The sequence below is a fragment of the Acinonyx jubatus genome, chromosome C2, assembly GCF_027475565.1.
Source record: "Acinonyx jubatus isolate Ajub_Pintada_27869175 chromosome C2, VMU_Ajub_asm_v1.0, whole genome shotgun sequence".
NCBI classification, from domain to species: Eukaryota; Metazoa; Chordata; class Mammalia; order Carnivora; family Felidae; genus Acinonyx; species Acinonyx jubatus.
Window position 1 is genome coordinate 75696182 of NC_069384.1, and position 27279 is coordinate 75723460.

Here is a 27279-nt window from a genome sequence, read left to right on the forward strand (position 1 = left end):
TCTTCCAGGGGAAGAACAGATGCCAGATAGTATCTCCCTCCTAACAATACTAAGGCAAGGGAAAGGTTCACGCGCTGCTTTTCCTCCCACATACCCAAAGTCTCCTAATCCCTCGCAGCTGTCACATCTTAAAATACCCAGAACTTCATTTTCCACCCAGGTGGCACTTGCCTAGATAAATCCCTCAGGACTGATGGAAAGTAGGCCTGGTGACTCTGTTCTCTCTCCCTGCCTCACCCAAAGAAACCTGCCTCAAGCTACTACTAAAAAAGAAAACAGAAGGAACATAATGAGGGCCATTACTCACTCTCTTGTTCTTGCAGGCTGTGGGCCAGGGTGTGGTCCTCTAAGACAGCAAAATCTCGGCACACTGCAGAGGATGAAGCAGGAAAAGCAGACAAGAAGGTTCAATGGTAGTATTTTAATATGTTAAAAAAAAGAATTTGTTTACTTCAAAAATCAATTCTACTATTTTAGGATTATCAGCTTTATAACATGCAGTGCAAAATAGTGACTAGTTAATACAAAGTCTTCATTCACAAACATCCACAGTACCTGCTCAGTGCCAAGCACAGGGTATCACAAAGTAATGGTTAGCTCTGGTCTCTGGCCTAAGGATATTAACCACAGAATCAGAACCCATAAGTCCAGAAGTTCTTTTTTTTTTTTTTTTTTTTTTTTATTTATGGGAGAGTGCAAGCGGGGGAGGGGAGGCAGAGGGTTCAAAGCAGGCTCTGTGCTGACAGGCTGACGCATCAAGCCCAATGTGGGGCTCGAACTCACGAACCACAAGATCATGACCTGAGCCAAAGTCAGACATTCAAACAACTGAGCCACCCAGGTGCCCCATAGGTCCAGAAATTCTAATCCACATCTAAAAAGACAGGGCAAGTATTGTGGCCATAATACAAGAGACAAGAACTTTCTGCATACTGTTAGCTAAGAGAAAGCTGAGTTCTTGCATAGTCAGAGGAGTTAAAAGAAATCTAGCCTTTGCCTGAACCATCTAGGGTTGAGGGAATCCTCTCCCAGAGACTTACATCTATCCTGCTGCCCCTAAGGAAAAACACACCTTTATTAGTCCCTTGGGTAGGAACAGATTTCTATTTCAGGATAATCACTTCTTTAATGGGACCACACCCTCAGACAGGAGTTAGAACTAGCTCCCCTAGGTCTTGGTAAATGTAGAGCTTCCTAAAAAGAATCTGCATACCAAAAGGACATGGGAAGCTTAGAGGATACAGGAACCTGCCCCTACTGTCACCTCGATTTGGAGAGTCAGGCAAGAACGTTCTCTGGCCTATCTTTTTAGGAGCAAATGGGAAGAGATGGTCTCCAAGGTCCACCCCAAACTGCAATTTAAACTCCTGTTTCTTAAAACAAACATACACAAAACAATACTCATAAAGAACTCTTATCATGAAATGTGCCTTTTGTTTGTATGAAGGACATGTAATTTAGGTGATATGTTCTTACTCTATTTCAAACATGTAACTCACATGAAAAAGGAAAATTCCCTAAAGCCACAAACTACTACAACATGTAGGACTCATGAAACTGTCCCGTAAAGTTACCAGAGTTTATAGATTTCTTTCTGCAGCTTTGAATTTGCCTATGAAGACATTTAACTGAAGTGGAATAAAGAAACAATCCTTTGCCATTCTTAGCACTTATATATGCTCACATACATATACATTGACATAGCCAGCCCTGTCCCTGAGAAATAACAATAAAAAAGTAGGTAGATCTTAGGGACATTAAGCTTACTCTGAAATGGTTTTACAATTGGGGAATCATTTCTGCCCAAGAACCATTTAAACAACATATGGCCTGCTTACTTCTTGCAACTGCAAAACTTGTAATTCCAGGAGAAAGTCCTGTTCTTTTACATCTGATATATTCTCAGCAAATTCTAACAACTTTGTGGCCCAGGTCCTAGCTACCCTATGTTTCACAGAATGAAAGTGCTTTCAAGATGAGCTAATTAACTCATTTGATTAATAGGTGAGGAAAATGAGGGCCAGACGGAAGAAAAGTTATCAAGGCTATATACAGTTTGTTGGTGACAAGGTTATAAGTCAGTATCTGAGCCAGCAAGAGCTCTTTCCTTTCCTGACACCATGACAGCCCTCCGGGATTCCAGGCAAACCAAGAGGTCACAACAGACTGAAAGGAGATATTCTATACTGACTAACATGCACTCCCTAACATGCCTAGTGAATTAATATTAATTGATCAAATGGCTAAGATATGTATGGATTTAATTAACAGAAAACATTCAGAATGAATTAGACAAAATGAATGTAATCAAATCTTGTGCAGAAGAATGCTATTTTATTAGGTTGCTTTATTATTTGAAGCACTTTTATTATACTGCAAAGGCTTATGTCTGTATACTAATGTCCCGTATTAACTTTAGATAAGATTAGATTAATTGTTGAGATTAATATTTGTTATATCATGGATGGCAACCTATTATTAGGTCATAAAATCAATTTACTAAGTCTAGAAATGAATAGGGTAGAAAACAGAGTAAAACACACAGTCGAGGAAACCATGGAATGGAGAAACTTTTTCAGTTTTACTCACACAAAACTCACACATACGTGTACACACACACACACACACACACACACAGCTGTATATATGTATTAGGTCACACTGTAAAACATACAACATCCTGCAGATTATGGTCAAAAAAACTTAAAAGCCACTTCAATTTATGTTACCAAGGCAGAAAGTTATGCCAAACAATATATTTTATACATGTTTAAGGTCATACTGAATAAAAGATTATAAAATTATTGCAGGTTTCCATGTGGATAACCATGTGAAGAACTGCAATAATTTTATATTTTTGTTTTAGTCAGTGCAACATTAAAACATAATGTTTATGGATGCATACACCTGTAATAAAAATATGTTTTTAATATACAGCACTGACACAAACTGAATTTAGAATTGAATCGTGCTCATCTACAAAGAGAGTCAAAGAGCAGGAGTGCCTTTGCTATATCAGATGTTCTATTGATTTACAAACAAAACAGAAAAGACTAAGCAAATAAGGCAAATATTAACATCTACTAAATTTGGGTGGCAGGATCATGGGTTTATGTATTTCTTTTTTTTTTTTACATTTTTTTAATGTTTATTTATTTTTGAGACAGAGCATGAGCAGGAGAGGGGCAGAGAGAGGGAGACACAGAATCCGAAGCAGGCTCCAGGCTCTGAGCTGTCAGCACAGAGCCCAATGCAGGGCTCCAAATCAGGAGCTGTGAGATCATGACCTGAGCCAAAGTCAGACACTCAACTGACTGAGCCACCCAGGCACCCTGGGTTTTCTGTATTTCTTTTGTTTTTTGTAATTTTTTACACACTGCATTTTAAAATTCTACAACACAAACTTTTTCTTTTTAAATCCACATCTTTAATTCCATCAATAGCATATGCTGCTAAACCATAAACATAAAGACATAGTTGCCGTATCATAGCAGGTGCAAGGAGTTTATGAATTACTGGTTACCATAACAATGACTCTTCTCAGTGACTTCTTAGTATTTAACCAGCAAGAATGAAGTATCATTGTTATTTGATCCTAAATCTTCTTACAGCGCATATGGGTTAGGGTTTGAGTGAGAAGAGAATCTAGAAGATCTTCAATGACTAAAGGAAGTGCACACACTCATACACAGAATTGTATTGTCAATACACCGAGTTAGCATTTCAGAGTTTACTGAGAACTTCCAAATGCATGATCTCATTTATGCCAAGTATTATGTATTCACTCCAGTTTCTTCTGCATCCACTCTAGTTCCTTTCTAGATGTGCCTCTGTACACTCTGCATCATGACTCTTAACACAAGCTGGAAAACAACCACACATCCAGCCACCTTTGTAAATCAGTAACCAGACTGGGAATTACAGAAAACATTTCACAGCCAGGCCAAATTCAGAGCCTGGATCTTTGCTCCTTCCCTAATCTACTCTACTTTGAAGTAAACAGTATAAGCAGTATAGGAGGATAAACAGCATCAATTCATCTCACCACCTTTCCCTGCAGGCACACTTAAGCTGTATCATTGGACCCTGAATGGCTACCCTCCCACTTCTCAGACTTCTTCCCTCCCATGTTCACTTTCACTCACTCAAATTTCAAGCCGATCTTGCCATTAGAGTCATTCCATCATTCCTCTCCATTCCCATCCAAACTTCAATGGTCCTGTAAGCCTCCTCCCTCTGACCCCAAACATTTTCCCCAAAATTAAGGCATGGTAGCTAAGTCTGTTTTGAAAACTAATCATGCAACTCTACCTCCTTGCTTTTGAAGAGCATCAACAGAAAGAAACACATTTTATCCTTCAACGCAAATAGACAGCTGTCTCCGTGACCAGTTGCAAACTCTTCAGGGCAGGGACCTTGTGGGACTAATCTCTGTACCTTCCACACAATTCTATATGCACTGGATGTAGCATGTAATGAGACTTCAATAGATATTCATTAATTGAAAAAGAAATGAAGAAACACTGGTCAATAAAGTCAAAAAACAGTGAAAGTTCCATAGCCAAAAGAAGAAAACAATTTTATAAATAGAATTAAGCTCTTGTTACAACAGCATTACAGAGACTTGTAAAACTTTCAGATATCATTTAAATAAAAACTAGAAACCTTCTCCATTCCCACTAAATGAAATAGTTTTAGTGTTTTTTAATCCATATATATACATATAAGTATACAATGATTTAGTTTACATTAAACCAAGCAAATTTCAGAAATAGGAAACAGGATATATATTTGAAAAATATATATATGTGTGTGCGTACACACACACACACACACACACACATTCTCCCCCCATCCATTTTCCTTGAAGAAAAAGATGATTTTCATTCATTTGTGGATCCCCCTAAATACACAAATGACATAGTATGTACCTAGTAAACGCATTCATTCAACAAACATTTGCTGAGCTCTCTTGCGATAAATAAGTCATTTCCAAGCCATCACGAAAGTAGAGATGACAGAAAGGTACATAAACATAATATAATTTGATAAATGCTATAAAGAGCTACAGAAAACTCTTTGAAGGCATAAATAATGGAGGAAATGTGCTTGCTATGAACTGGAGGTAGTTGTAAGTAATAGCAGTGACTCAGAGATATCAAGAAACCTTAAAGTAGCTAACATACAGAATGAATTTCAAAAGAAGGTTAAAATTCCTATGGGCAGAGGGAGTAGGCATTCTAGATGGGGAGGCAATTAACTCTCACAAACCAGAAGAGTGAAGAAGTCATTCCCCTTCTGTCCTTCTTGTACTCACACCCCAAACTTTCTGAAAATACAATTCCTATGACTCAGTCTTTACAAGCTTCCACCCACATACAAATGCCTGGATTAATAATACATTCACTAGCAACTATTTCTTTCAACTGTGTCTGTACTGCCTTTTATGTCCTGGTATAATTTGTGAATTATCCTATTTTTGTGTGAATGCTATTAGCAACAGATGGAATACATACTCATTGATTTGAGAACAGGGATGATACTTGTTTTCCTTTGTTCTGTACACATGAAAACAGCCTCTATGAATGAGGATGATATTCCAGACACATATTCTATGTTGAAAAGTTTGGTAATGACAGGCAGCCACAGTTGACATTGATATAGCACTTTATTGATTACAATGCACTTTCATATACATTCCTCCTAATTACCTGAAGGTAAAGGTTTTACCAATATTCTCATTTATGAAAAAACTAAGGCTCAGGGAAATAAAGTGACTTGACCAAGATTGCCCAACAAATGAACAAATGAATTGGAAACCAAACCTGGAAGAAGTAATGAGTCTATATTTCACTATGTAAGAAAAGAGTTGATATTATTAAATAGTAAATAAAATAAAATAAATATGCATTAGGTTGTTTGAAACTGTGGATACAACAGAATTTAGGTAAGGATGGCACATGTGCTCAGAAGGTGGGTTCCAAGGCCCAAAATAGAGCAATAAAATGGGGGATATTGTTTATTTTGTCTCACTGTCTCCCAAGAATAAGTCTCTGGCAATCACAGTCAGCCTGTATTCAATTCTAAAAAACAAGGGCAATAAAAAGTTCTTTTCATTTCACAGTGTTTCCTGGGTGATGTGCAAGAAAAACCCTAAGCTGTGTGTGACAACGGTGGAAAATTCCAAGGAAAATTTCCCTTTGGGATCTAACCAGCTTGCCCCATCTCCCCTACTCTCCATCCAGTATCAATGAGATTTTCTCCATTTGCAAAGAGAGTATTAATAAATTTCAGAATAATGTGTCCAAGAGATGTTAAAGACAATTTGTACAAAGAAATAACATGTGTAAACCCCTATGCCTTTGTTTGTTGCCCCTCAAAAGGAATGTCTCCCTAATTTATTAAAGAAGGGTCTCTTTTCTTTATTTAAAGCTCTAATAAAACTGCCTGAGTAAAAGAGAACAGAATGCAGGAAAAACTATGAACAGCTATCATCCTAATGCCAAGTCCTTGACATTTTCATCCTCAACAAATTTTACCTATATAGGGACCAAGAGGATATCAATATCACCATCACTAATAACAACACCAAAACCAACCCTCACCCCCCATTACTACCACCGTCAGCTCGGGAGCTTCTTAGGTATGCTCAGTTATGGACTATGGACACTCTCGTAACCATCTGCCACAATTATGAGTCCTAAAATAGCATACATAGCTTTGAATCACTGACCACTCTGACAACTGAAACTTCCCATTCAGGCAGGAAATTGAAACGATGGTAATAAGATCTCAGTAATGTCTGAACAATTAATTTACTAGGGAATAAAGGGTAACTGAAACTTTTGCTCCTTCTCTGACTTTTAATGTCCTAGATGTCCATCCTGTTGAAATTAACAAAATCCAAGTACAGTATGACAGAAGGAGGAGAGTGGCACCTAATTTGGGCTGACAAAACACTAGTAAATGACACAGGCCTTCCATCCTCATTTACTTTGTTCCTAGTCGAAGTAGTCAATGGCAGGGCTATTATTCTGATCAAGTCTCCAAATCCCCTGTTCTATCCCATATACTATGGTTATTCCATCTGTCTGGAAGATAGAGGATCCTTCTGATAAGAGACGCATAATATCATTAAATCAGATCCACGTTTCTGGAATATTTATCTTTAGTAGAATTATTACCACCCCCCCTTACTAAACTACCTGAAAAATGCACACAGGCTTCTATAATTCCTTTTTGAAAGACAAACACTTTCATCCACACTTTGTACAAGTGATTGAGTCAAGTATCATTAACCAATGTTTCAACTATTTGGGGATTTTTATGGTTACTGGGTTTTGTTTATGTTTTAGTTGGTTGGTGTGGGTATGGGACACAGAGAATGGGAGCATCCTGCAAGTTGAAGGAAGCTTAGTCACCATTACACACACCGGGGGCAGGGCACAAACCTGTTCTATCTACCTGAGGCACCTCTCCACTATCTAAAAAAATCATAATCAGTCTTCAAACCCTCATTCTAATGTCATTTCTCTACTAATCCAATCTTATAGAATAAAACCAAAACCGTCACAATGGACTCTCACACACCCAGCAGATTTACCTATGCTATATTTCCCCCAGTGATTTCACAGCATATAGTAAATATACTACGGTAGCACTAATCATATTATAATTAATTTACCCATCTGTTTCCCCAGCATACATTCAAGATCCTTGAAAGGCAGGAAAAATATTATGGATCATTTTCTCTCCAACATTTATCCCAGGGCCTGAGATAATGATTTTCAAATAAATGTGGAAATGAGGGCTCCTAAGAAAAATGGTGATTAATACAAATGACATACCGTGAAAAATTGCATTTTTTTGCAGGTGTGAGCCATCCTCACCTTCCAGCACACCTGAAAAAGGCTAAGGAGCTGCATGTCTACCGACATTACCTAAAATGACAGTAAAGGGTTTCTGCTTCCACCCCCCAAATTTTGGATATATTATAATATATGTATAGTAATGGATAGAAGCTGAAAGAATCCTAGAATATCTATAAAGGTGGTCCATTCAGGCAGGTGGTCAACTGTTGGTCGCTTTACACCACAATTAAACATTATCACTCAATTTCTGAAGAAATGATGGCTTGGAGAGTTGGAATAACAATGCCAAGGATCACATAGTCAATGAAGTGGTACTTCCAAGATGAGACCCCAAGGCTATGAAAAATGACAATATAGATGAGGTTATACGTGTTAAGCTAAATAACCCAGCAGGATGCATAAGATGAATGTGGCATTTTGAAGCAGAGAATGCAATGTATGCTAAGGTGCCGATAGGAATTTTCAGAATCTTGGAGTTAGTGTCCTGAGTCATTTGAGAATGAAAGTTTTTTGTTATTGTTATTAAGGGAAAAAGTATGCTAGCAAAAATAAAGTCCATATAAGTCCCCAAATTTGTATCTGATCTTCCTGAGAACCAAAGCAAGCAGGGAAATATGAAAAGTTGCTCAGTTTTCATGACCTAAAAAAAGAAATAACACCAGTTCGTCACTGGATAGAAATGTTTTACTAGCAGCAAATATGCAACTAAACTGTTGTCATGCTGGAACTTACATAGGAAGCACTAAGTTACATAATGGACATCATCAATAGTTCAAGTATGAGTTTTAAACGTGTGCCTACACGCACACACATCTTCAACAAAAGCACAAGACTGAGCACAGTAAGGAGACATTTTAAAAAACAAAACAATTAATATAATTCCAACATTTCACTCTGATGCAATTTATTAAAATAGGTTCCTGAGTTATTTTTTTTTTCTAATCCCCCAAATTCGAAGTTAAATGAAAAGCCCAGTAACCCAAACCACTAGTTTGGCAAGTAGGTATATTATAGCTAACCACAGACACACTAGATTGCAGGCAAGTGGGTTCTGAAAATGCTGAGATAATGTAAGTCACCAAATCAGAAGTACTACTTTAATATCACAAACCATCTACATCATTATCAGAGACCACAGAGTAACTGGGTAACTTATTGGAAAAGTGAAAATGGCTGAGTCAGGAATTTCCATTTGACAGAGCAAAAGATTGAGGGTGAGAGGAATAGTGAAAACATGGGTGGGGGGAGAGGGAGGGGTGGCAGGGCGGAAACAGGGCAGTATTGACTCATCCTGGTAGAACTGTCACATAAAGCTTTCCATAAGGAAGTATCTGACTCAAGTTACCATAAAGGATAAAAACCCCACAAACACAATCTCACAAGCTTTCTGGGTTTGCAGGCATCAGCTTTGTGGATTGGTACTCTGAAGCCAAACTTTTCTGTGTTGGCAATAACAAAAAAAGTTGCTCTAGAAAAGTGACAACTCAGACTTTATCTATTTTCAGAAAATGCAGATCTAGATACCAACGCAAATCCCTGAAACTGAGCTTCCTTTCTTCTCAAGAAGCATCCCTTAATCTCAAAATGAGCTCAACCTAGAGGTCACTTCATCTGAGTTCCCAACAAACTGGCGCTTGGGTTCTTTCTGTCCTTGCAGTCCTACCAAGTGACCACGAGTAAGACCCTTCAAAACCCCATATGATGTACATCTACAACATCCAATATTGGAACAGATGTTAGAAAAGATTGCCTTAAACTAGACCAAATTTGTATGTTCTATTGATTCATCATTATTATTCCATCCACCAGGGTCACAATTTGTTTTTCCCCACAATATAAATGGTAGCCATTACTCACATGTAGCAATTTCTTCAAATTAACTAAAATTAAATTTTTGAATATTCAGTTCCTCAGTCTCACAAGCCACATTTTCAGGGCTAAATAGCCATATGGGGTTGATGCCTACCATTTTGGACAGTGTGGAATATAGAACATTTCCACCATCAGACAAGTTCTATTGGACAGCACTGCTCTAAACAATAATCACAGTGTGATAGATAGGTTACTGATAATTTAGACAACTAGACTACTCAGTAGCATTTAAAGCCATTTCAATCATTTGTGTATGTGTGTATGAGCACACACAGGCACACACACATAGTATTTTAGGCCAACAGATGTAACTTATTTTACCAGTATGGACAAGAAAGGGTTTTGAATATATTATTGGTTTTGTGTTAACCACTGATTTATCTTCAAAATTCCTGTTTGGTATTTCACCTGTTTCTTTTTCTTTAGTCCTAAAGCGATGGTAGTTTTGCTAACTTCACCAGAGTGAAAGAATCAAAAGCTGCTCTACAGCAACTGTGCACATATAGTCACAGAAACAAAGGAGCAAAGCTCCACTTAGAAAGGCAAGTGAACTGATTTTAAATACAGTTAAAGCAATTAAATTCTGGGAAATACACCTGCTACTGAATAAACCCACCAGATCGCTAATACTTACTTACCAAACACTTACTGAAGAACTCTGCATTCTGATTAGCCAATGTGTACCTGTGAATCTCAAATGACCTTGAAAATAAAACTGATCAAAAATGGAGATGATTCTCCTAAGTTTACTATCTTTGGTGAATTCCTTAAAGAACAATTGTATTTTACATGGGTGCTCCACTTCAGAACAATTCAGGAATATATGAATTTACAGCAGCTAAATAAATAATTACTTTTGATATCATAAAAGATTTAAAAGAAATAACTCCTGCTTTAAAATGATTCAGTTTACTTTTTAAATGGGTTTATAAAATTTCATATTTGACCATAAAAAGACTAGCAAAATTACACTTAGAAAACGATGAAACTCTTTACACAGTGTTTTCTCCAATACACTACACAGAACACTGGTACTCAGTGAATACTCACTGCATAAGGATACTGTATGGTGTAACCAAGAGTACTCTCACTTTGATTACAGTCCTGGCTCTAACACTCACTAGATGAATAATCCTGAACAAAGTAATATAACTTACGTTTGCTCACCTGAAATGACAGAGTGATAACGACCACTGTTAAGGACTTGAGTACTGCAGGAAATGTATATATTTAAAAATACATATTCACAAATTATTTTGATGGAGATAGTCAGACTTTCTATGTAGAAAACAAAAGACCCTTGATAACCACAAACAGTCCTCAAAATACCCAAAATACTTAAATACCCTTAGATAAACAGTAGCAGACAGGGTTTTTTTTTTTTGTCAAAGCCAATTTCCAGTAAGAATATCCAGACTGTAAGACTTTATTGCTTTTATTTTGATTGCACGTATCCCTAAAGAAACTCCGACCTTCTCTTGTTCCAATATTTGAATGGCACTTTTCCTGGCACTTAAACAAGCCCTCAGATGGTTTGGCAGCCCTCAAATGGTGTTGGTTTCTCTGTTTGCCTTAGCCTAGAAAGAAAAGCCACCCATCTCCTTAAACCCCTGTAGGATAAACCCAGTCATGCCCAATAAAACCCAAAAGATCACATCCAACCCAGCTTAAGTACAAGTTTACACCAAGGAAAGAAAACCATTTTGGTTTATTGGCTTCGTATGACAAGAAGAGTTTCCTTAAGTACTAGCTACTGCACATTCTGTTTACCCTTGAGTCAGATATTTCCACTTTCAACTTCTCTTCTGCAAGTAGATACTTTAGCATTTTTTTCCTATTAGGATTAGTAAACACATTTCAATTTCAAGAAATCAAGAGTAATACTCAAAATTGCCCCCCAAAACTTTATTTCAAGTAGTGGTCATGGGATTAAGTAGACATGGTAAAAAGATTCTCTTAGAATCTTGCTCCCTTAAAGCAAATTGTACTACTCACACTTTCACTCTGGTAACCATCTGCCAGAAGTCTACAACATTTCAGTAATCTTGGATTATATAAATCTAAAAGTATGAATAAAAAACAAATGGGTAAATCTTGAGATTTTTGGAATTCTACTCTGATATGCTGCCATATGCTCAATAATTGGTCATGTTTACCCACTAGAAATGTGTTTTTCTATAAGATATCTTGAGATCATGGGTACTTTCTTAGAATGTAGGAGAATGCCTTCCCAGAAGTTGAGGAGATTTATCTTCCTAATTATAATATAAGTAAGCTTACATTAAAATCAGATTTCCTAGAAATACAGTCTACACAGAAGAAGGAAGCAATCCACCAGTAAACTAGAAGTCAGCCTATATTTCAAAGCACACATGGAGAACTCCTATGTTGACAGCAGGGAGTTGTGCAAGGAGTTTAAGAAGTGACTCTGTCAACCACTTTGGCTCTCTATAAAGTTCATCATACAGGTTATTTTGTTGTTGTTGTTTTATTTTTGTTATTATTTTAATCTTTTTTTAATGTTTATTTGTTTTTGAGAGAGAGAGACAGAGACAGAGCACGAGTGAGTGAGGGGCAGAGAGAGGGGGGGAGACACAGAATCCGAAGCAGGCTCCAGGCTCTGACCTGTCAGCACAGAGCCCAATATGGGGCTGGAACCCACGAACCATGAGATCATGACCTGAGCTGAGCCTGGCGCTTAACTGACTGAGCCACCCAGACGCCCCTATTTTTTTCTTTTTTTTTTTGAGAAAAATTTCTATTCACTTTAGTGGTATTTAAGTTAGATGTGAACTTTGGATGGTTCTCTATTCCAAAGAAAGCTGGAAACTCAGCTAGTGGTGCAGGACGAAAGAAGCACAAACCAAAGCTTGGAGGCAAATTCCAATAAGGAGGAAGCTGAGATGTCTTCAATAATTACAAAAATAAACAGGGTATATGAAGTGATAACATTATCCGACTTTGGATTTGTCCTATTTAAAAAGTGTTTCAGAAAGAGAAAAAAACAAACGGGAGCTATATACATCAGGATTCAAATATTGCTTGCTTAACAGCTACAAGACTTTGGGCAAGTTATTTAATCTCTGAGCTTCAGGTTCCTCCCTGTAAAATGAGAATGGACTTCTTGAGAAATAAATTAGATAAGTGAAGGGTCAAGGAATACATCCGTCACTCAATAAAAGGAAATTCAAGAAGTGGAACCTATTATTATTGGCATCATCAGAATTAATGAATTATTACAATTAGTTATGTTCTACTAAGTATTTCATCTAGTCAGGTCCCCTAACTAAGCCACTGATTAACACAGATCTAGTCACTTGTCTAGTATAGAATCCATAACAGAATATGCAAACACTACTTCCTCTTCTTCTACCAAAGAATTAAAATGTAATCAACAGTTACTACATTTCTTTTTTGTTAACAGTTACTACATTTCTATAGCTCTTTCTAACCTCTTATGTCCAACTGAGGGAGAATATGTTTCCTATACATATTGTGGACCTAAGTTAAAGGAAAATCAGTATGTCTAAAATGTTTAATAAGCTCCATCACTTCAAACTTTTCTTTTCAACTGAATGTCCAGAGTTAGAAAGCAAAGTAGAATTATATGAGAAAGTCATGTAATTACAGTTTAATCAACATCAAGAATGATAGGAGGGTAGACCAGTGAATAGAAGTATAGCCAGTCAAAATATAAACACCTTCACACGTAGATTAAAAACAGTGAATGCCTAAAACTAGACGGATTTTCCTAATTTCTATTCTTTGAGTTGCTCTAGTGAAAGCTTTCTGCCAAACCCACATGCCATTTTGGTATCTTTCCTATAAGAAATGTGGATATTTCTTGCCCAATTTATAGAAATACGGCTTTACTGTAGCATATAAGGAACACACAAATTAAAGTACAAAGAGCTCTGTTCTTAATTCCAGATACCTGTCAGAATTTTAGTTCTGGTTCTGTCACCCACGCACCAAGTGACCTCTGACAAGTCACTTCCCAAATCAGAACCTCAATGTCCTGACCTGTAAGGAAACAGTACAAATTATCTCTAAGAATTCATCCAACTTAAGACATAGGGTTGCATAAAATATAGTTGATTCAGGGTAACTCATATACATTTGTATCTTGGACACCAACACATCATCTAAAATGTGAAAATCACAGCCTGTAAAAAAGACTACCCTATAGGATGACTGTTGTGTTCTCTCCTGCACCAAATACTGCTTTCTTCAACGTTGTTGATTGTTTAACTATTTCTACCATACAAAATGGCAAACATCTGCTTTTATTCATCTGTATAGTAGCTTCAACCACCAGTAAATCTTAAAATAACCTTCCACTCAATCTGGTGCCTTATAAAAAAAAAGTAGTCTTTTCCTGTTTTAACTAGCAGTTCTCTCAGAGCCTTTAGTATCAGGGTAAAATGAGACCATGTTATCAGTCACTTACTGTCCAATGAATACAAATGTGAACTGTGTCATTTACTAAAAGGCTTAAGTGAGGCCAGATGACAACAGTACAGCCTGGAAAAGTGAGCACACTCCATATTCAGAAGGCTTCTTAAAGATCACCAAATGTTTCAGGGGCACCTGGGTGGCTCAGTCGGTTAAGCATCCAACTTCGGCTCAGGTCATGAACTCACAGATTGTGAGTTTGAGCCCCACATTGGGCTCTGTATAACAGCTCAGTGCCTGGGGCCTGCTTTGGATCCTGTGTCTCCTTCCCTCTCTGTTGCTCTCCCACTTTCTCTCTCTCTCTCTCTTTCAAAAATAAATCAAGATTAAATTTTTTTTTTTTTAAAATCACCAAATGTTAAGTTCAACTAGAATGTGTTCCTAAATGCCTTGGATTCTCTCAGCAATGCTACTGAAACTAGCTTCAGGACCTTCTACATGCAATTACCCTGCAGAGAACTGAAAGAAAATCAGGGACAGCCTGCACCTGTGAACAGGAAAACAAGTTATCCAAATCCTTTCTATTCTAGAGGATTCACTTGCCTCACTGGGTTTTTAAGAAGTCGAAATTATTTGGGCGATTTTTTAAACATTTGAAAAAATGGCTGCCTACAAGTATAAATTTATTTTTTGCAGCACTGCCTATTTTTAAAGCAGTGTTAACTCCTATGTGATATGAAACTGAAAGAGACTAAACAGTGTGCCCTAAGTTAGAAAACAATTCCAAAATAAGTACAATAGAGTATATCCATGCCCAAAGCAGAACACTCTTGAGTTGACTCTTGCTCATGCTTTTCCACCCTCTTTTGATCATAAACCATTTCAAGTTTGCAATCTGTACATCCATCTTAGTCTCCAACTCAAAACTTTCAGATTCTTCACAATTATCTCCCCTTATAATCAAGAACTTTAAAAATACATTCTATGTTTGCTCTGTTTAGGTAAAGCTTCATAAGACCCTTGCTCCCTTTATATCAAAATAAATCTAGAGAGAAAATAGTAAACATAAAAATTCTGAACAGAACCCAACACTTCTAGTAACAGTGACAAAATGACACTATATAACATTCCTGGAAAATGTGCACACATTAACATAGTCTTACATAACTAAAATTAATTCATAAATAGGTAAGATCACTGCCTCCAAAGGAGACTATTGTATGTTCAGGCCTTGACTTAACCTTAACACCAATCAACCTACAAAAATTTGAGAAATGGGGGAAAAAAATCATACAACAAAAAGTAAAACTGACTTATTCCTAGTCCTCTATTCCTACCTCAGTGAATGAATGCAAATAATCATAGCTCTTACTCTAGTGTCATTAGTCAGGTTAGTTAACTCAGGTCAGTTTGCCCCCTGGGCACAAGCTGTCAGACAGTCTGACAAGTTTTCTGGAGTATCTCCTATGTGTAAGGATCCCCCCAAAATACTGAGATCAGCCAGCCACCAGTCTTTTTCTGAGAGAAAATGAGTAAATTAACACAAAGAATGAATCATTTTGCTTAAGGAAATAGTAGTTCAAAGTGGGTTGAAGAAATCACAGAAATGAAGTAGGGTAGAGTCAAGAGAGAATGAGTACTTGACCTAGGCCTGGTAGGGGTGGGGGATGTAAAAACCACACTATATTTGGATAGCATAGAAGGAAACTCTAGGCAGAGGGATAAGGACTCACAGGAACAACGGTCTGGAAGAAGGTTAAAAGTAAAAGTATTACAGGACAACTTGAACAATAATATTATCAAGAGCTTGAATGTATACCACCGCATTTCACAGAATGTTTTCATATCCATTTCTTCAGTTAACCGTAATCACAAACCCAGTAAATATTTTCTCCAAAAAACAGATAAGACAACTAAAACTTAGAGACACAATGTTATCTCTGAGTCCTTACACCTAATGGGTGGTAAACAGGAGATGTGAAACCAGGTCTTACAAGTCTAGGTTCAAGGTATTTTCCTTTAGAAAGAAGACAGTCCGATTAAGATTAAATTAAATTGTATACTACAAGTCTGATTTCAATTGGGATGAATTACTTAATGTATCAGTAAACTAGATCAAATACTACAAAATAATTCTAGGAGGAGCTCAACTACTAAAAAGATGCATAGCAGAAGTATATAGAGTAAAAATGTCACCTTGCCCACTCCATTTAAAAGAAAGAAGAAAATGATAAGTATATTACATATTGCCAAGTAAAAAGGAATCAAATGTCTGTATTTCTTACCTCCTCTGAATTGGCACAAATCTTTCCAATATCTGTTCCACATTTTGGGAGGAATATACAGACAGAACCCATAAACAGGGAACAGAAAGAAAACTAACTAAATAAAAATAAAATTTCAATAAACCCAAATATGAACAGCTAAATGACACCCTCATGATTTCTATTCTATAATCTATAGAGCTGATTTCATGTTTTACTTAGTAATCAATTAGAAAACAGAAAACAAATTAAGAGTAACACAGTCTATGACAGACAGGTACCCTTCAGGTTTTAAGTGCCAATGAAAACTTCACACACTCAGAAGAGGTCTTGTGACAAGGACCTCACTCAGTAATCACATCCAACTGCTCAGGGCATTTCAGCAATGTCTCCTTTAGTTATGTGATCACCAGTATATATCTATTCCGTAAAATTAACAGAATTGCACTTTTTAATCACAAAGTATCTGGGTTAGGCCTACAAATTATTTGGCTATCCTGTCTTTAAGTTTAGTAATTATCCTAGTTTGGGAGCTCGAGAAACCACTGAAACCATGTTCCGGAACTTCAGGGGTGTCCACAGTAAAAGCATGGTAAACTGGCATCTATCCGTAGCTCCCTAACCATTTTCTAAACCTCTAGTTTCTCCCCTCCAACATACACATAGCTAAAATGACCTTGGAAGATAAGCTCTATGAGGCTTTAATCGGGTAACTATAAAAATTTTAGAAAAGAAGAAATGCTCTGCGGGTACACTAAAGCCCAATCTGAAATAATAACGTGGGACCATGGAAACCTGAGAAAACAATAGAAGCAATCATGTCAAGTTAGAATCCAGCAATCAAAGATAGGAAAATGGAACTTTTGTAGGCAAAACCAGAAAGTGATCTGTAAATACAAACACCGAGAATGAACAATTCTTTTCAAATGGCTGTTGGCCCAAATGTTAGAGCAAACTCAGTAAGTGCAGATGCGGGGGACAAAGACCTTAATCAAGTCTCTTTCTTCTCTTTATCTACTTCAGGTCTCCCATCTAGACAATAAGGACTTTTTGACAGTATTTGCCAATCCTAGCATTCTATATTGTAAAGACGTAAAGAAAAACAACTAACATTTTAAAGCATTTGATGTAAAGGTGCTACTCAAATGCTGGCAAATGTTATAAAGTAAATCATGGACTTCTCTATATAGCCCAGTTTAAAAAAAAAAAAAGTCATTGATGGGGAGACAGCGAGGAGGGAAAGACAGACACCCTTATAAACCACTCACACTTTTACTATATACAGTTAAAAGTCCTGGAGTAAAGTTAATGGAAAGTGACTCAGCCTTTATGACTCATTAGAAAAATGAAAGCCAAAAAAGTCCAGTGGAGACTCCCCTAGTATTTGGTAACTGAGAAGCAGTATCGAGACTAGAAATGTTCATCACACATTAAGCCTTCAAAGCTTAGTGGTAAATCAACCTAGGTACTTCTGATACAAGTTTCTAAGAAGACAAAGTAACACTTCCTTCATGCAAATGTCAGTTAACACATTTTGAAGAAAGCCAGTATAAGTAAAAAGCTAAAAATCATAAGCCAACTTTTTTAAAAAGTTCAATCTGTTTACTCATGCCCTCTACTCATGAAAGCTCACAGATCCTTCTTCAGAGCTGGCATATGACATACTCTTATTTTACATAAGGCGTCTATCTATACAATCAATTTTGAAATACCCAGAAGTATATATGGAGTGTAAATTTTTTCTTCCTAAAAGAATAAAGAAAAAATCAGGATATAAGCCTAAGTTTTTAAAAGTCACTACAAATATAAAATACACTATCCTAAGAGTTCCATCAGCCACAGTCCCCAACAGCACCAACATAGTAAAGTTATAATTGATGCTCATGGTGATAACTGAAGTATCAAGAAAAGGTTAAATAAGGAAGTTTTTTAAATTTTCATCAAAAAGCGTTCAAAAGAAACCACTATTTTTTCCTATACAGTACCTGATAGTAAAAATTTTAAGCTTTGCTGTTAATATGGTCTCTGCCACGATTACTCATCTCACCTTTAAAGTGTGAAAGCAGCCACAGACAATATGTAAACAATGAATACGGCTTTGTTCCAACAAAACTTTACCTATAGGAACTGAAATATGAACTTCATATCATTTTCATATTTCACCAATCTTTGTTCCTCTTTTTTTTTCAATCGTTAAAAAATATAAAACCTATCCTCAGCTTACCTATTGTATGAAATCAAGTGGTGGGTAGGCTGGATTGGCCCATGGGCCACAGTGTGCAGATCCCTACCTTAGAGGAACAAATTTCAATTACTAGAGGGGGAAAAGATGATGCTCATTCTTGAACACTGACAGAGAAATGTGCTGCCAATACAAAAATGTGAGAGGTTGGAGCAGAGAGGATTCCTTCACTAGGGTGGCCAGAGAATTCTCAGTATATTACAAATGTCCATTATGTAAGTCCAAGAGTATAATATAATCTGGGTATAAGAACTACAGATTCCTGGAACTGTCTCCAAGAAACTCAGTTGATATCTAGGAGGACCAGGAATGTGTTTATGGTAAAACTCCCAACATGAACATCTTATGTTGCACCAATGTTTAAAAACCATCGACATTTGCAAAATATCTGACATTAAGACATGAAGCTACAATATATAAAGAATTCTCAAAATTCAATACAAGAAAACAGTCTGATTTTTTCTAAAGGGGCAAAAGCTTAGAACATATACTTCAACAAACATGTAAGAATAGCAAATAAGACTAAAGAGATTTAACATTATTAGTCATTAGAGACATGCAAACTAAAACCCACATGTGGTATTATACAGTTATTAAAATAGCTAAAAGTTAAAAAAAAAAAAAAGACCCTGACAATACAAACTGTGGGGAAAGGTGCAGAGTTACTGGAGCTCACATTCACTGCTGGTGGGAATGCAAAATGGTACAGCCACTTCGAAGAATAGTTTGGCAGTTTCTTATAAAACTAAACATACACTCACCATATGACCCAGCAATCCCATCATAGGTGCTTTCCCAAAGAAATCCTATATGCAAATATTTATGGTGTCTTTATTTATAACCACCAAAAGTGGTTAACAACTCAAATGTTCAACAAGTCAATGGATAAGCATGCGGTGGTACAGCCAAACACTGGAACTCAGCAATAAAAAGAAACAGAATTACTAATACATACAATACGGTATCAGATATATTATGCCAAGTGAAAGAAGCCAAACTCAAAAGACTACTTACTGTATGATCTAAATTATACAATATTTTTGAAAAGGCGAAACTATAGTGGCAGAAAATAAATCAATGGCTAGTGGGAGACAGGTAAAGGGTAGAGAAGTTTCGGGGTTATGTAACTGTTCTGATCTTAATTGTTCCAATAATTGTAAGACCATATTTGTCAAAACTCAGAACTGTAAACTAAGGATGAATTTTTACTGTATATAAATTATACCTCAATGAATTTGACTAAAAAGAAAAAAAATACTGATATATAAATAACAGATTACACCTAGTTCTGGTTTATAAGAAACTTTTCACTGTTTTTATATCAGTGTATGGTTACCAACTACCATACGTATACATACATACATGAATGTATGTGGGGGTTTTTTGTAAATGAAATAATAGGAAAATAAATGGTTGTTTTTGTGTGTGTGCATTTGTCCTTTTTTCTTTTTATTCTTAAGTTTACTTATTTATTTTGAGAGAGAGAGAGAGTGCAAGCAGGGGAGGGACAGAGAGGGAGAGAGAATTCCAAGCAGGCTCCACACCGTTAGTGCAGAGCCTGATGAGGGACTCAAACTCACAAACCGTGAGCTCATGACCTGAGCAGAAATCAAGAGTCAGACACTTAACCGACTGAGCCACCCAGGCACCCATCTGTCATGTCTTCTAAACATAATATCTGGGAACCCTTATGCACTGGTTTCTAAATTCAAACATCTGGGAATAAATGGTGTAACTAATCCCCCAAGGTCCTCCTGAATATAAAAACCAATTATCCTTTGTAGGTCTTATGCAAGATCTAGGGTATCCTAATTTTACATTTTGAAGCACAGGACACCTTTAACTCGGTCATCAGTTAAAAATATTAATTCAATTGACCGTCCACTAGCTACTTCTGAAACTGCAAATACAGCTGTGACAGGTTTGTTTTTCCCCCCAAAGGTCACAGTGGTTCATTTTAGAAATATGCTCCTGTACTTAGAAAACTGGGATTTCAAACAGAGGTTAATAAGGTTTTGTGGTATCTATAAATGCTTTCTTTATGAACAGAATATCACATAGCTTTTTGTCACAGAGGAAAATTCATTTATCTCAATAAAAACTCCTAAACCCCTGACAAGGACTGTGGAAACAACGTGGCCTATGGCTTTCTTTGAGTTTATTTCCCTAATAAGTTTAAAGTGTCCAAGCCTCTCAATGTTATAGCCCTGTTGGGCTGATGATAGCAGAGAAGACATGCAATTTTTTGATAGAATATTGAGGCAGGACTGTGACCTCCTACAGTTCCCTCAGTAATTCATTTAACAAATAAAAAATAAAACCAAAAAAAAAGTTTTAATTAAAAAAATAAAGCCTATGTTAACTCATTAACATTCATATCAAACATTATCCCTAAAATAATTTCAAAACATCTCTGAAATTTTTGTCATTGTTTTCATTCTGTTTTAAATATAAGATAGTGTTAAGGAACACATTAGAAAATAATCTTATGTATCTACAGAATAAAAGAAAAAGATGACAATGGGGAGGGGAAAACAAAGAGAAAGTCAGGGAGAAAATGGGAGAGGAAGGAGAGGGTGGGAAAGGAGAAAATATTCAGTTTTAAATGTTTCAAATTCTAGTCCCCAGTGTGCCAATTCCTACCTAACCTCAGCACTTTGGTACAATTCACTTCCCTGTCCTGGCCCTCAGATTTTCATCTGAAAAATGAGAAGGCTGGCTTAGATCAGTGGTTTTTAATGCTTTCTACTCTGAGATCCTTTGATTAAATATCAATTAACTTTACAGTGTCACACATGGAAGAAGTTGTCCTTTAAGAATCGATACTTTAAAAAAAAAAGTTAGTGTTTAAAAACTGCTTATGAAAAAACTCTTTATTTTACAAATGACAGCTATATCCATTTAAAAAAAATCATTCATTTAAGAAAGGACTGCATTTTTGCATACACCAACTAACTGGAAGATTCTTTTTTTCCCTTTATGTGAGAGGCATTTTGGGTGCAATATGCATTTAGAGGGTTCTCTACAACAACACCTAAACTCTACACAACTGCTTGTTCACCACAGTGAAGACCACGTGCATCACTACAGGGCATGTTTTATTGTGAAACTACCCTTGCACAATAGGTAGTACATAGTAGATAAACATTTTTTTTAAATATATGTCAAAGATTCTTTCCAGCTTACAAATTGTGAAATGTTGCTTTGCACTTAAGGAAAAAATTAAAACTATTACTCAAATAAAAATCAAACCCACAAAAGAGCATTTGTTAGAGGTGTTTTCACTGAAATTTTATTCTTAATAATGATTATCTCCAAGGATAGAAGAGCACAGAATTCCTTTTTTCTTTTTTTTTTCTTTTTAGGTTATACATATCTTTGGGGGATGAATTCTACTTTTAAGATGCACCTATGAAAAAATAAACATTACAAAAATAAAGATTAGGGGTACCTGGGTGGCTCAGTAGATTAAGTGTTCAACTCCTGATTTCACCTTAGGTCATGGTCTCGTAATTGGTGAGTTCAAGCCCCTCATTGGGCTCTGTGCTGACGGCAAAGAGCCTGCTGGGGATTCTCAGTCTCCCCCTCTCTCTGCCCCTACCCCGTGTGTGTGTGTGTGTGTGTGTGTGTGTGTGTGTGTGTGTGTGTGTGTGCGCGCGCGCGCGCGCGCGCGCGCGCGCTCTCTCTCTCTCTCTCTCAAAATAAATAAACTTAAAAAAGAGGAGCACCTGGGTGGCTCAGTCAGTTGAGCATCTGACTTCAGCCCAGGTCATGATCTCATGGTCTGTGGGTTCGAGCCCCGCGTCAGGGTCTGTGCTGACCGCTTGCTCAGAGCCTGGAGCCTGCTTTGGATTGTGTATGTCCCTCTCTCTCTGCCCCTCCCCCACGCTCTGTCTCTCAAAAATGAATAAATGTTAAAAAAAATTAAAAAAAGAAAAAAGCTTAAAAAGTTTTATAAATTTAATTCTGGCATTGTAATCTGTGATCCTCGTTGTTAAAAGGCATGATCCCTGCCTGCCCTTTCAGTGCTTATACTATGGGAAGGAATATGAAAGAATTACTATGCCAGAGATATGACTCCTGAACCAACAGGGAGCATTTAATAATACATGCACTCATTCACTCACATATGCAAATATGTGCTGCATATTTGCTGGCTATGCCAAAGACCGGAAGCCAAAAAAGGGAAAAAAAAGATAAATACCACACAAACCTCCCAACTCAAGGAGATCCAGCCATTGTCTCATTAAAAAAACAGTAACAAAAAAATGTGCTGTAACATTTTGAAGAAAAGAGAAAATCAGTTTGCCCTGAAGCCATATGCTGTACATCTCACAGACACTGCCTTCACGTTATTGCCTAGTGTGCATGTGATATGCTTTAGATCCCGGAGAAAATTTGGCTAACTTATTGCACCAGACCTAATTTTGTGTTTTTCCCCTTAAAACTGTGGATTTGTGCCATTTATCTAATTCACCTCATTATGCCACCGGGATGTCCTGGACCTAAAATGAATCAGTGCTTTCCAGACATATTTCTGAAAATGTATTAAATTTTATCTTTCACAAAAGAAGATTTTTCTCTCCGAATAGGCAGCTACCTTACTTCAAGGAGTAATTCGCTAGGTGCACTGATTTCAGATGTGCACGCACACACAGTTAACCAACTTTGGAGATGGTACAACTTTCCGTTTCCATCTGAAGACTAGTACAAACACATAACACATAATACATTTCTTACTGCTGTAAGAGAAGAAAAAAGAAGGTTGGCACTGGGAATTGATGGGAAGTTGGTGTATAGTGCTAAATGGCTAAAAATGGGAAAACTCTAAAGGCTATAAAATTACAAAGGAGTTGGTAAAAGTTTAAAAGGGACTAGAAATGGTTTTGAATATTAGCTCTTAAACCAACACTTTATGTGTCAAAAGTTTGTTAGATAGGAGAAAGGACAAGATTATGATGGTAAATGAGCAACTCCAATTAAGTAGTGGTATGGGAAACTAACTGGAGAGAGCAAAAAGAAAGTGAGGGGTCTGGACTGTTGTTTCAGAAAGAAAATTCAGCAAAGAAGCTAAAATTGACCAAAAATCAAAGTTTGTCAACTGATGAACAACTTTCCTTTTCAGAAAAACAAACTCCCAGCTGTGATCTAAACTAAGAGACTTACAGAATACTGTTGGAACCTGACTAAACCTATGTCTAATATCCACAAATTGCATGATGTATTTGAGTTACACATCTGATTTAAAAAATAATGGCTGGGAATTATTTCCAAATATAGTTGGGTAGAAGTTCAAATATTTCAGAAGAAATAAAGGACTATTCCTAAACACTGGCAACAGTATTTCCATTACAAAAAGTGTACATATGTTACAAATATGCTTTTAAACCAGAAATAATGTGTGTTGACATTTAGCTAGACTTAATTCTTTTCCCCTACATATGAACTCAAATGTGTCCCTTTGTCCCTATTTTAAGAGATTCCCAAGGTAAAAACACTGCTGTAGTCTTGTTTTTTTATTTTTTTATTTTTTTAAAGGTCTGTTCAATGATGGATATCTTTAGCAAGCATTGGATTTTAACCTAGAAAAGAAAAAATTTTAATATTAAAATATTCCCTAATGTCAGCTGTTACCCATGACCTCTGTTGAGATGTTCAGGACAAAGGTCACAGGGTTCCCCAACCCCTCCAAAAGAAAAGGCAGTGGGAAGCAACAGGCACCCACAACATTGGAAATCAACTCCATGACCCAAATTGTAATTGCATATAAACCTACCAGAATTTAGAATGAGAAGTGGAAGAGACAGGTTTTTAAAAACAAAGGTTAAAAACCTATGCCAGAGTATTAAACAATTTACCACTAAATTTACTTTTCAAACTGAGTCGGAAGTTTTAGTACTAAGAACAATCTCAATGTGTATGTTTTACCAAAACATGGACACCAGCTTTATTCTCTTTAAATTAGGGTTCAAAGACATTGTTAAGGAGTTATTAGGCTATAATGAAGAGTTACATTAGAGAAAGATATACTTTATTATATTTGAATACTTCCCAGAGCAAAAAGTACAGCACTATTTAGGACGTTCCTAGCCTAATACATCATTTCCTTTGAGAATCTTGGAACCAGAAAAGTCAGATGCTTACAAAGACAATGATCTTCTCAACAATTTCTAACCACCTTCAAAATCAATCAATATTTAATTCTAACTTAATCAAAGAGCCACACCAAATTTCTTTACCACTTTCCCATGAAATGTAAACCGGATTGCCAAACACCACACTATGCAAAATGAAAGTCAATTCAAATGTGTTAAAATTCCAGGGGGTAGGAATGGAAACATCTTGCCTTTTTAGATGGAAAGTGTTTGTTGAACCCCCTGAGAAAGAATGTATTAAAATAAATCATTCATGTCTTGGTTAGAAACCAGAAGACCTAAGAGTCATACAAATGCATATACAGAAAGTGAGTTTCAAGTTTGTCCCAGGTCATCAACATATACAAGGGGCTGGGTAAAATCACAGCACAGTAGGATTAACACTTTACATGGAGTTGTGTTTGAACTCCAATGCTCACTCTACTCATCACCCACCCCAAGGAAGCACTATACACTACACAGGGTCACTTTTTCTTTAGAAACATCCAACACACAGACATATATACACATACACACCCACAAAACTCATACTCAAAAGACTAAAGACAACCAGACAATCTCAGAGACTAGGACTTTCAAAGTATAGCTCTGCCTTTCCTATCACTCAGGCACCAGTCAGGACAGTGCAGTGAAAATTACATTTACATGTGAATGCCTAAATCTTTACCAAAGCTTTGCAGGAAACTGAAAGGTTGAAAAATCTCCAGCCTAAACTCTAATACCCTTCAGGAACAATAGGACAGGCTAGGCCTCATTAAAAATTCTTTGTAAAACCAGCGACTCTGTGCTTGGAACTCTCCGGGAAAGAAAGCAGTCAAGCTTACTTGGTGGGCCTGGGCAATCACAAGACCATCAGAGTCAAATCAAGTTGTCAATGAAACATGCAGTTCCAAGAAAACAAAAATTCTTATTTTCAATTCCACATTCCCAAGACACCACAAGTCACAATGCTCAGATGAGATGACATTCACAACAAAGATAACCTTTGCAAGCTCAGATAACACTCTGGGATTTCCACGCTTCCTAGGGCCAAAGAATAGCCAAAGATAACTAAAGGTTAAGGTGATCCAGCACCCAAAATTTCAACAAAAAATGCTAGATCTTGGAGCAGCCGATCAAGAGCAGGGAAGGGAAGTCAAAGGGCTACCTACTGCTAACCAAACCAGTCCAGTACTAATCAGCCATAATTTTTCAGGGCATCAGTATAAAGAGCCTTTAAAAATCAAGGTCACCAGTTGGTCCCCTATTCCCCCTCGTCCCCTGCTTTTCGTAAGAAAATGCTTATAGGACCTTCCGATCCGTCCGCCCGCGCAGGGCAGTGCCAAGACTAAACTTTCAAACCTTGAGGGAGGTGGGAAAGTCAGCCAGCCAGACGCTGGACTAGAAAAAGTGGAGAGAGAGAAGGAGGGAAAGACTCAAGTTTCAAAACAAAGGCTCCACAAGGAACTGCATGTCAACCCCTCCCCACTTCCTAGCCTTCACGCCAGCTAGGCTGGGCCTTGATTTTTAAGGACACAAATAAGTCAGATTTACCCAGCTCTTGAGCGTTCACCAATTTGCACAACCACTTGCTGAGGGTGGTGCTATCCTCTTTCCCCCCGTCTCGCAGAGGAGAAAGAGGGTTCAGAACGTAAGGACTTGCCCAAGGTACCACAGTAGAGCCTGAACTCAATTCTGTCCCCGACCAGGACACCAGGGCCAGGGCACCGCGGTGGGAGGAGGGACGAGGGCCGCGGGGACCGAAAGGACGACGTCCCCGCCCGGAGAGAGCGGGGCTGGGAGAGGGAGGGGCCCCACGCGACTCGCACCCCGGCCCCTACCTTCCTTGACTCCTGGCAGCTTGGACTGGTCGATGCCAACTTCAGCCATGTTGGGCCGGGGTCCCGGCCGCCCCTCGCCGCCCGCTTCCCCGCCGCCGCCGGCCCCGAGCGCGGCCCCACGCGCAGCAGCAGCGCCCGACGCGGCGCAAAGTCCGGCCGGCAGCGCGCGCCGACCTGGGGGAGGAGCGGCCGCCTCGGAAGGGCTGGCGACAAAGGCGGCGGGAGACCGGTCCCGGCGGCCCAGCTGCCCCGCCGCAGCCACCTGCTCCCGCGCCCCCGGCCCCGATCAATACCAAATATCCGGAGCCCGGAAATGGACCCGGGCCGTCCAGTACGGAGGGAGAGAGGAGACAGAAAGGCCGGCGGGCCTGGGTGGGGAGGGGTTGGGGGAGGGGGAGCTGCAGGTCTGTAACCGCAACTGCTAGTGGCTGGCGAGCGAAGATAGGCGCCCGCGGCCGCCTCCCTGCTGTCTCCTTTGTGCCTTGTGACGCCCCCGAGGCTGGGGCCCCCGCTGTGCCCCCGCCCCCGGGGCCCTGCCTCCCTCCCTAAGGAGGGTCGCGTCTGTCGGTGGGGCCTTTGTGTCCTTCTGAAGGCCTCAACAAAAAGGCCACATGGGTCACCCAGAACGTAATCGGTATTGTCACCGGCTTATACAGCATT

At 38.0% G+C, this 27279-nt stretch overlaps 1 protein-coding gene across 2 annotated transcripts in view; it reads right to left on the minus strand.

Moving 5' to 3' along the window:
* The window catches only part of CCDC50 (coiled-coil domain containing 50), a 64998-nt gene extending 38038 nt beyond the window's left edge, over nucleotides 1–26960 (minus strand). The window contains exons 1-2 of one of the 2 annotated variants that reach the window (XM_015064375.3): nucleotides 26620–26960; nucleotides 308–370 (exon numbers count right to left, since the gene is read on the minus strand). In XM_015064375.3, the coding sequence (XP_014919861.1) occupies nucleotides 308–370; nucleotides 26620–26668 (112 nt within the window). In that variant the 5' untranslated portion in view covers nucleotides 26669–26960. The remainder of the gene's footprint in view (nucleotides 1–307; nucleotides 371–26619) is intronic. The other variant, XM_015064374.3, reaches the window with a different exon arrangement.
* Nucleotides 26961–27279: the final 319 nt, after the last annotated feature.